This window comes from Calypte anna, chromosome 3, assembly GCF_003957555.1.
Source record: "Calypte anna isolate BGI_N300 chromosome 3, bCalAnn1_v1.p, whole genome shotgun sequence".
Taxonomy (NCBI): domain Eukaryota; kingdom Metazoa; phylum Chordata; class Aves; order Apodiformes; family Trochilidae; genus Calypte; species Calypte anna.
This window is the reverse complement of record NC_044246.1, coordinates 114,702,393-114,713,063: the sequence shown is the minus strand read 5'-3', so window position 1 is coordinate 114,713,063 and position 10,671 is coordinate 114,702,393. Positions and strand designations below refer to the sequence as shown.

Genomic DNA, 10,671 nt, shown 5'->3' with positions numbered 1-10,671 from the left:
CACATAAGCAGGCAGCTAGAATTAAAATTCAGGTTGGCACCTTCACCTCTGCATGGATGCCATGAGTTGGTTTGTAAAGGGGGATAATAAAACCTTCCTGTAGTAAATAAACCCCCAGCTTGTCCTGCTTTCCAGCCCAATTGTCCTTGCAGAGCTTTCCCCATCCCTCCTCCAGCTCCATGCTATGGTGGGGTTCAGATGAGTCTCCAGACAGGTAACAGGGGTTGAAGGAGATCCTGGACCTTATTCATCATGTCCCCAGTGTTCTGTCCAAAGGTTTTCTATCCACTGCAACCCTTCAGGCTTTTTTCTTTTTCTTTTTTTTAAGGTGAAAACTCTGATTCTGCATACAGTGAAGAGAGGGAATTCATCTACTTGCAGAGCTGGTGTCAAATGCTTCTTGAGGTCCTATAAAACATCTCCCTGCCCAGCCTGGCACAGATGTCCTGGAAACCTCAGGCATCTCAGATGGCATGGGGTGCCAGCCTTGAGGGAAACCCAATCAGGCCCAGGGTGGCATGTTTGACCTTGGGGGATTAGAGGAATATGTGTGAAAAATGGCCAAGCCTGGATTTGTCAAGTGGAGCCTTGGACCTGGCCCAAGGTGCAGGAGACACAAGAGCATTTATGCCCGGGACATGAAAGGGGGTGTTGTAGTCATCCTGCTTCCTCAAGAAGCAAAGGCTGGGGAGGATTTGGAGAATGAGAAGATATCAAAAAGGAAACTCCAGTTCCTCAGGACACCTGGTGCTGGAGATCTGCTCCTTAAACAAGGTCAGGACCTCAACCCATCTCCAGCAAACAAAAACATCCCAGCTGGGAAATGTTTACAACTCCCCAAAAGCAAAATCTGTGCTGGTTTGATCTCAGCTGAAATGTATTTTCCAGTTCAAAGGTTCTGCTGGGTGGACAGGCAGTTGCTGGGACACCATGGGCATCTTCCAGGATGAGCATGTCCTCTTCAGCTGGAGCACATCTGCAGGTCTTGAGGACCAAAGTCCAGAGGCTTTTTTTCCCAGCAGAATCTCTTCTCTCAGCTGCAGTGGACATGGGGTTTTGTAGTTGATCCCCATGCTCCCAGATGGAAGTGGTTAAACCCCACCAAGATGCCTCCAAAGCAGCTCTCACCCAAGGATGCTCCATCAGAAATATGGTTACTGAAGAGAAGAGAAGGAACTGAGCTTCTTCCAGCTGCCCACCACCTCCAGCAGGAACAGCCCATGTCTGGAGACCCTAATTCAGGAGGAACACCATGACAAGCAGATCTCTGCCTCTCATCTTGCTGTCATCTCATGGTCTTGGTTCATCTGTTGGCTCTGATTCCACCATGTGGGGAGTCCAACCTTGCTGCAGGAGCCAATGGAGCCATGGGAAGTCCCAACCATGCAGCATGGTTCTCTTTGCTTTCTCCCTCCTCAATACCAAGAAAATCAAAGCCCAAACCAGGCTGCAATTTTTAAGTTTGGTTGAAACCATTGCTCTCCAAAGGCAGGAGAGCATCTCACCAGGCTTCAAGTCACTGCTCCACCAGTCCATCCTCATCTCCTGGCACAGGATTCTGCCCTGAAAACTCCCCAGGGTGTTTTTCCCACTCAAGGACTCCTGGGATGCTGTTGCCCAACACTTTTCTCCTCAATACCTGCACAGGTCCCAAGCCTTCCTTGCTCAAGAATCCTGCTGCAAAGGGGGAGCCAGAAGAAAAGGCAGCTCCTTTCCTCCCAGCTGCACTGGCTGGGGACACAAAAAGTGTCTCCAGCCAGCCTGACTCAAGCTCAAAGCTGATGAATAAGGTAAGGTCATTTTTTTTACTCCAGAAGCAGCAGTTTAAGGAACATTTGTATCTTAAAAACCAGGCTGCTTTTTCGGGCAGCTCTGCCCATTGCCAGGTTTGCCCCAGGGATCTCATCCCAGGAAAATAAAGACACGGGTGAGGCTTGGAAGGAAAGTTCCTTCCTCGTGGCAAGGGCTTGGGCTGACGTAAATGCTCAATTAAATGAGGATTCATTTGCTCTCCCAGGTCTTTCAAGCACCAAGAGCTGGCCAAGTCTTTCCAGCAGAAGTCCAAGATCCAGTTGTAGCAGTGGAGAGCACTGAGGCTGCAGCTCTCTTCTTGAGCTGAGTGAAAGACATGAATTCACATTTTAGCCCCTAGAAGAAGACATTTGGCTACTGGCTTGCTCAGCTCCAACTCTTACATGTGTCTTCTTCACAACTGGAAAACAGAGACCGTGCTCATCTGCTCCAGGTTTTAATTAGCAGAGGAAATTCTGCCTCTCTGCAAAGCAAGAGAGCTTTGGCAAGAGGACTTGGGCAGAGCTCATCAGTGCTGGCTCTTAACCCAGGAACCTGAAGCTCTCCTTGAGCCAGGGAGAAGATTCACCTCCATGAGCAGCTCCTCAGTGAGCCAAGGTCCATCAGCTGGGCTCTCCATCCTTCTGACCTCCCATCCCAAAATATCCAACCTAGGGTCTCCTCCAACCCCTTTGTGACCAAGGAGGGATGCTGTCCCTTGGGATGGTGATGGCCTCTAGGTTGCTCCATGGACAACAGACCCAAAAAAGGTGTTGTGGACACTGGAGGGGGTTGTTGGCCCCTGGATTCAAGCTGTGGTAATTTTAGCTGAAGCTGAGCATGAAGACTGCAAAGAGTCAGCACATAAAAACAGAATCTGGTGCCCCAGATCCCCCCCACTGCCCCTGGTGAGGTGGGAGGTGGGAGAACACCCACCCAAACACAGGCACTGGCAGGAGGCAGTGGGGATTTACAGCATCCTTGCCTCTGCCATGGATATATGGGATTAGGGAGGTGTAGACATGGGCTGGGTGTCTCTGCCCAACCCCCCCTTCCTCATCCACTCACTCACTTGTCCCTAGGGAGACAAGAGATGTCACCTCCTGCAGCACAGCACCCAACACAACCCAGGTCCTGCCACTTGCATGAACGAGGAGCACCCACATGGTAGCCCTAGGGTGATGGGCACTTGTTCTATCCCAGCCTGCATATTCCAGGTTTTCCAGGCAGGCAGGAAAGCAAGGAGAATATCTCTTTGACCTGATGTTCTCCTGGGAGAGCTGGAGACGCCCACCAGCCCCATGGTACTCACTCTTCAGGTTTATTCAGAGCTCCTCGATTCATGGCTCCCATGGAGTTATCTGTCCAGGGATCTGCTCCCCCATTCCTGGCTGTCCAAACTGGTGATCTGGCACCCCCATCTCCAGCTCGGGCATTCCTGAGGGAGAAAAAGCAAGGATGGGGGGAGAAAAGTGAGTGTGTGGGCAGGACTTGAGTGCTGCCGGTGGGGACAAGGCAAGTTCAGAGATGGGATGCAAAGGTGTCCTAAAATATCCCAAAAGGAGATGATGACAAGATTGACCCAGTTATGGCTCTTTCCGAACCCAAAGTTTCAGATCTCAGGTGTGGTTTTACAACCATTACTTCTAAGCATGAAATTTGGGTTGATTTCCTACTTCTAATGAGTGCTGCTCATGAGCCAGCAGTGTGCTCCTGCAGCTCAGGGCAACCCTACCCTGGGAGGCATCAGGAGGAGCAGGGTCAGGAGATCAGGAGAGGGGATTCTCCCCCCTTTCCTCTGCTCTTGTGAGACCCCACTTCAAATACTTCATCCAGGTCTGGTGTCCCCACCAGAAGGACAGAGTTCTCTTGGAATGAGTCCAGAGGAGGCCACAGAGATGATCCAGGGGCTGGATGGAGCAGCTCTGCCATGAGTAGAGGCTGAGGAGCTGGGATTGTTCAGCCTGGAGAAGAGAAGCCTCAGGGGACCTTAGAGCTGCCCCCCAATCCCTGAAGGGAACCTCCTGGAAGGCTGCAGAGGGACTTTTCCTGAGTGTCCAGTGACAGGAGAAGGGGAAATGGATTGAAAGTGCAGGAGAAGAGGTTCAGGCTGGATCTTAAGGAAGAAGTTCTTCAGCAGGAGGGGTGCTGAGACTCTGGGAACAGATTGCCCAGAGAAGCTGTGGCTGCCCCCTCCCTGGAGGTGTTCAGGGCCAGGTGGATGAGGCTTGGAGCAGCCTGGGCTGGATGAGAGGTGTCCCTGGGCATGGCAGGGGGGTTGGAGGGGGATGAGCTCTGAGCTCCCTCCCAACCTCAGCCAGTCTGGGATGGAAAATCTCGCAGGTACTGACACCCCCAGCAGAGACATCACCTGTTGTCCTCCCTGTGTGCAAATTCTATCCAGAAGATTTTCCCCTTCCAGCACATTCCTAGCAGGAGGTTCAAAACTCTGTCAGAGGTTAGAGGGCTTCTCCTTGAAGGCAAATTGAAGATTTTAGCTTACAAAATAGCCCACACCCATCTGCATTCTTCTGCCTCTCTTCTGGAGCAAAGTTAATGTTGCTGAGGGAGAGGAGCCAAGGCAATTAAATTAAGTTGTAGAAGATCTTGGAGCCCAAGCCCAGGACAGAGAGATTTATGAGGCTGGAGACTTCACGTCATCCCATTTGAAATAGGAATTGGGCTTGAAGATCAAACAGCATCTGAGCTGAACCAGCTCGTGGAGCTCCTGGGAGATGGGAAACTGGGAGAGGAAATGTGTTTCTGGCTGGGTGCACCTCTGCCACATGGGGACGTGTGACCAGTGGCCACCTCTGTGCCAAGAAATCCTGAGTTTGTGAGGGAAATGCTGATGGGGTGTTGCTCAAGATGAAAATCTCTCTTCTTGGAACCAAGCTCAGCTCTGCTGATTCTTTTCGCCACTAACCACGTTCTTTGTTTGAAAACATCTGTGGTTACCCAGTGCCCGGGTTCTGCTGTTGTCACAAGGAGCCACCACCTCCACGTGCCACCCACACTGTGGGGTTGGTTTGAAAAAGAGAAAATCAGAGTCCTAAGGAGAGGCAGAGGAGGAAGGTCCAGCTCAGGGACATCAGCACACTCATTGCTCCTTTCCAAACACTTCTCTTTTGCTTAAAATTTCTTCAAAAAAGCTTAAGGGTGCTTGGCACAGAGAGATCCCAGTAGTGCCAGGGGCAGCCCCAGCCAGGCCAGGGAGGGTCATGGCACAGTTATGGTACAGCCTGTCCTCTCTCCTTCCTTGATACACCCCAAAAATGATCTCCAGTTGCTAAAGATGATGGGTTTTTCCCAAACAGAGCATCATTTACTGGGCTCTTGGTGACCCTCCACAAGGAAGGTGGACCTGGCATGGCCAGGATGTAAAATAATAATAGTATTATAAAGTGAAATAATAATATTATAAAGTCACAACTGCTGGGATGAGACCATGTACAGACCCTTCCCTCCTGGGGGGCACTCAGAGGAGGACAAAAGCTCTCATGTGATGTTTTCCCTCTCAACTCAAACCAAGAATTTCATCTGATTCAGGGTGACAGGTTGGGGTGCAGGGTTACCCTGAGTGTTACCAACACTCAAGTGCTGGCCACATGCATCCTGCACCCCTGGGAATGTGGGATGCAGGGCTGTTGCTCTCCTGGAGCCTGGTCACCATCAAGAAAGGGACAACAGATGAATCCAGCAGCTCTTCTAGCCTCAAGCTTTCATCCTGAGGAGATGAGATCTGGGTTATTTCTTCCTGCACCTCGAGCTGAGCAGTCACACAGATCTACTGAATGGTGGCAAACAAGGTTCCTCTTCCACATCATCTTCAGCATCACAAAATGCATCAACAGAAGCATCAAGGGAGGGGAGGAAGGCAAGAAGCAACAAGCAGTGACCTTCTGGAGCCCAGGCTGCCAAAATGGCTCTGAGAGAGCTCTGTGGGGCTCTGCTGCTGGTGACTGACCAGGGGGAGGTGACAGTGCTGCTTCTGCTGGTTCTTCTCCCAGCACCCAAACCATGCCCTGATCCTTGTGGAAATTAAACCTGACCTGGTGCCAGGGAGCCTGAGCCCCATCACTGCTCAGGTGAGGAGATGGAACCTCCTCTGACTGATTCCCAGGAGCTGAGATGGACAGAAAAGGATTTCTTCTGTCTGAAACTACACCAAGGTGGAGAGAGAGAGAAAATCAAGCCCAGCTTGAAACCTCACTGCTGTGAGAAGATGCTGGGGAACCATGATGCTCAGAATCACAGAATGATCTGGGTGGGAAGGGAGCTCTAAAGCTCCCCCAGTCCAACCCCTGCAGTATCAGGGACACCCTCACCCAGATCAGGGTGCTCAGAGCCTCCTCAAGCCTCACCTTGAACATCTCCAGGGATGAGGCCTCAACCCCCTCCCTGGGCACCCTGTGCCATTGTTCCACTGCCCTCATGGGACACAACTTGTTCCTCACATCCAATCTAAAGCTGCTCTTCTCTAATTTAAACCCATTGCCCCTCATCCTATCACTCCAGGCCCTTGCACACAGTCCCTCTCCAGCCTCCAAAGTCCCAGATGTGGGATGGATCAGAGCCCTGGGAGAGCCTTCGGTGACAGCAGCACAAAGAGTCTGGTAAGAAGGTTCAGAGCTCCATAGGCTTGGGAATTGCAGTTGGTGATCCCAGAAGTGAGGGGAAACTGAGGTCTTGTTCTCCCCCAGCCCAGGGTGCTCCAAGCCCCATCCAACCTGGGCTGAGACACTGCCAGGGATGGGGCAGCCACAGCTTCCTTGGGCAACCTGGGCAACCAGGGGCTCAGCACCCTCACCCCAAGCAATTCCTCCCTCACATCTCATCCCCAGCTCCCCTCTCCCAGCTCCAAACCCTTCCCCCTTCTCCTATCCCACTCCAGCCCAGCCAGGACATCACCTTATTCCAGGCCACCACTAACCCATGTCCCACACCTGAGAATCACAGAATGCTCATGGCTGGAAAGGACCTTGGAGATCACCAAGTCCAACCAAACCATTTCTCCCTCCCTCCCTCCCTGCCCAAGATCTCCTCTCCATCTCCCCTCTCCCAGCTGCAAACCCTTCCCCCTCGCAGGCTCCCATCCCTCCAGGCCCTTGTCCCAAGTCCCTCCCAGCTTTCCTGGAGCCCCTTCAGGCACTGGAAGGTGCTCTAAGGTCTCCCCGGTGCAGCCTTCTCTTCTCCAGCCTCAACACCCCCAACTCTCTCAGCTTTTTTTCCTTTTCTCCTCTGGAAAGCTTCAGGTGATGAGGAGCAGATGGCAGGGCTGTACTTACCTGTGTCAGGTGGGAAGGGGTTTGGTGCTGTCACATTTCCCCTGCCCTGCTGGGCTGGGCCCCGGGTGTGTGGGCTGCTCCCATTGCTGCTGGGACACGGAACCGGCCGCAACTGGGCTGGCTCCAGGGATTCACAGAACTCAAAGGGGGTCCGACCAGCCTGGACACCCTGCCCACTGTTCATGGCTGGAGAGAAGGAAACAAAACAAAACAAAAAGCAAAAGAACAAGTCAGATCTCTCCTGTGTCAGATTGTCTGGAAGATGATCACCTCTCAGCAGGGTCACCCTGCCAGGAAGGGAGGCCCTGTAGGAAGGTTTGGAAGGTGAGAAGGGGCTTGTGGTGGGATGTCACCTCCCTGGAAGCTCTGTCACCCACAGCTACTGTGGGGAAGCACCCCCAGGATCACCCTCAGGTGATGGTGACCACAGCACCTGGGTGCTGAGCCATGGTGGGGAAAGAGAAGAGGGTACAGGAGCCAGGCAGGCACCCAACCACCAGCAACTGCAGCTTAAATGATCAGCTGGACACAGAAATCATAAATGGTTGGGTGGGAAGGGACCTTAAAGGTCACCCAGTCACCCTGCCATGGTCAGGGACACCTCCCCCAGCCCAGGGTGCTCCAAGCCCCATCCAACCTGGGCTGAGACACTGCCAGGGATGGGGCAGCCACAGCTTCCTTGGGCAACCTGTTCCAGTCTCTCATCACCCTCAAATTAAAGAATTTCTCCCTCATCTCCAACCTCACTCTCCCCTCTTCCAGTTTTAACCCATTTCCCTTGTCCTCTCCCTACCCCCCCGTGTCCAAAGCCCTCCCCCAGCTTTCTTGGAGCCCCTTCAGATATTGGAAGGTTGCTCTGAGCTCACCTGGGAGCCTCCTCTTCTCCAGGCTGAACAAGCCCAATCCCTCAGCCTGGCTTCCCAGGGAGGTGCTCAGCCCTCTGAGCATTTGAGTGGCTCTGCTCTGGACACCTTCCAGGAGCTCTGTGTCCTTCTGATGTTGGGGACTCCAGAGCTGGACACACAACTCCAGGTGGGCTCTCAGCAGAGCAGAGCAGAAAAATGAACCGAATGGATGTTAGAAAGGCAAAGGGGATGGGGTTTGCATCCATCTGATGTAATCAGAGAGATTTTTAAGCCCCATCTGGAGCTTGAGCAAGCAGAGGGAATTAGAGAAGCTGAAGTGCAGCTCCTTGGCTCAAGGCAGCCACATCATCCAGGCTCTGCTCCCTCTGGGGTGACCCTGGCACAGAAGCTTTGTTCATACCTCTGCTGCTCTCATTTATCAGCTGCTGGCTTGAAATCAATTAAAATGATGTCACTTAGGCCTGGCACTATGCTAATTTTTCTCTAAGTAAGTTCTTGCAAGTTGAGCTGCAGTTTGCCATCAGGGAGCCCATCTCAAAGGCTCCATTTGAGGTGAAAAATCAAGGTAAAAAAGCAGATTGCAAGCAGGTGGCCACCAGCCGTGGCTGTTGGCAACCCTTCTCCAGCCAGCAACACCTCTGAATCCTTTGGGATTAGCTGTGGGATGCGTTGAAGATATCAGCAGTGTCTTCAATGAGGCTCGTGGTGGAATTCCTGGATGGCAACCTCTGTTTCAGACCCTGTAATCCAGGAGGGCAGAAATAGCCCCAAGCACTCACCCTGCAGCCCCTCCTGCAACCACACTCATCCTCCTCATCCCTCCTTCTTTTCACCTGAATGCAAGATTCCTGCTCCTCCAAAGGCAACAAGCCCTGCTCCTACTTATATCAGAGAATTCCCAACAAAAATCCAGGTTGGGTGGGGAATGGCTGGAGAGCAGCCCTGAGGAGAAGGACTTTGGGGTGTGGGGGCAGGAGAAGCTCAGCATCAACCCAGCCATCCCCGTGTTGGTCACCCAACCCCACACGTGTCCATCTCTGGGGTCCCCATCAGCAGAAGGACCCGGAGCTGTTGGAGCCAGTGCAGAGGAGGCCCTGGAGCTGCTGGGAGGGCTGGAGCAGCTCTGCTCTGGAGCCAGGCTGAGAGAGTTGGGGGTGTTGAGGCTGGAGAAGAGAAGGCTGCACCGGGGAGACCTCAGAGCACCTTCCAGTGCCTGAAGGGGCTCCAGGAAAGCTGGGGAGGGACTTGGGACAAGGGCCTGGAGGGATGGGAGCCTGCGAGGGGGAAGGGTTTGCAGCTGGGGAGGGGAGATGGAGAGGAGATCTTGGGCAGGGAGGGAGGGAGGGAGAAATGGTTTGGTTGGACTTGGTGATCTCCAAGGTCCTTTCCAGCCATGAGCATTCTGTGATTCTCAGGTGTGGGACATGGGTTAGTGGTGGCCTGGAATAAGGTGATGTCCTGGCTGGGCTGGAGTGGGCTAGGAGAAGGGGGAAGGGTTTGGAGCTGGGAGAGGGGAGATGGGGATGAGATGTGAGGGAGGAATTGCTTGGGGTGAGGGTGCTGAGCCCCTGGTTGCCCAGGTTGCCCAAGGAAGCTGTGGCTGCCCCATCCCTGGCAGTGTCTCAGCCCAGGTTGGATGGGGCTTGGAGCACCCTGGGCTGGGGGAAGGGTCCCTGGCCATGGCAGGGGTTGAGACTGGATGGGCTTCTGGGTCTTTTCCAACCCAAACCAGTCTGGGATTCCCTGATGTCTAAGTTCCCAGCCATCTCAGCCCTGGGACAGGAGGCTCTGAAGCAGGAGCAATAAGCAATCAGCCTAACAATGAATTCAGCTCAGAGGTGAAGGATGATTTGATCCAAAGCTCCAGGGCTGGCAGCTCCTTTTCACCACCCAGATGTCTCCCTGATGGAGGGGAGGGAGGCACAGGAAAGCTCCCTGGTGCCTCCCTGCTCAGTGCAGCCTTTACTCCTCACCCTTCCAGCACCCATCTCCTATTCCCTCACTTTTCCTTCCCTCCCCATTGCTTTCTCTGCTGCTCTGATGCTCCCACCCTTCTAAAAACTCTGCTTCTGCAACTTGAGTCCTCCAAAAATATCCCAGCCCTGTCTGCCAGAGCCTCCTCACGGGCTTCTTGCTGGGCTGGAACCCAAAACCTCCTCATCCACAGTTGCTGAATGGGTCACAGGATAATTATCCTTCCCTGGGTGGGATGTGGAGCAGCAGCTGACCTGCTCTATAGAGGGTCCTCTCCTGCCCATGGCTCTTCCTTCCTCTGCTCTAGAATCTGCACCTCAACCTTTCACACTGCCAGGGATGGGGTAGCCACAGCTTCCTTGGGCAACCTGGGCAACCAGGGGCTCAGCACCCTCACCCCAAACAATTTCTCCCCGAGACCTCATCAGATTGCAAAGCCCTGGTCCCACAGAGCATCAAAGAGTCACTGAATCATTCTGGTTGGAAAAGACCTTGAAGATCACCGGCTCCAAACCTTCCCCCAGCAGTGCCAGGGCCACCCCTGCCCCATGTCCCTCATCCCCACATCCCCAGGGGTTGCTCTGAAACCCCTCCAGGCATGATGGGGACTCCAGCCCTGCCCTGGGCAGCCTGGGCCAGGCCCTGACAACCCTTTCCAGGCAGAAATTCTTCCCCAGCTCCAACCTAAACCTCCCCTGGCACAACTTGAGGTGTGCCAAAAGTTCCTCTTGTCCCATCCCTTCTTCCTTGGG

The 10,671-nt window shown here is 53.5% G+C and overlaps 2 protein-coding genes across 2 annotated transcripts in view; one reads left to right on the top strand and one right to left on the bottom strand.

The window, feature by feature from the left end:
• ADCY3 (adenylate cyclase 3) overlaps nt 1–2,078 on the top strand; it is a 15,785-nt gene extending 13,707 nt beyond the window's left edge. Inside the window, exon 15 of the mRNA XM_030447595.1 lies at nt 2,018–2,078. Coding sequence (XP_030303455.1) covers nt 2,018–2,078 — 61 coding nt within the window. The remainder of the gene's footprint in view (nt 1–2,017) is intronic.
• Nucleotides 2,079–3,087: 1,009 nt separating this feature from the next.
• NCOA1 (nuclear receptor coactivator 1) overlaps nt 3,088–10,671 on the bottom strand; it is a 197,566-nt gene continuing 189,982 nt past the window's right edge. The window contains exons 13-14 of the mRNA XM_030447816.1: nt 7,080–7,265; nt 3,088–3,229 (exon numbers count right to left, since the gene is read on the bottom strand). Of these exons, the coding sequence (XP_030303676.1) occupies nt 3,132–3,229; nt 7,080–7,265 (284 nt within the window). The 3' untranslated portion in view covers nt 3,088–3,131. The remainder of the gene's footprint in view (nt 3,230–7,079; nt 7,266–10,671) is intronic.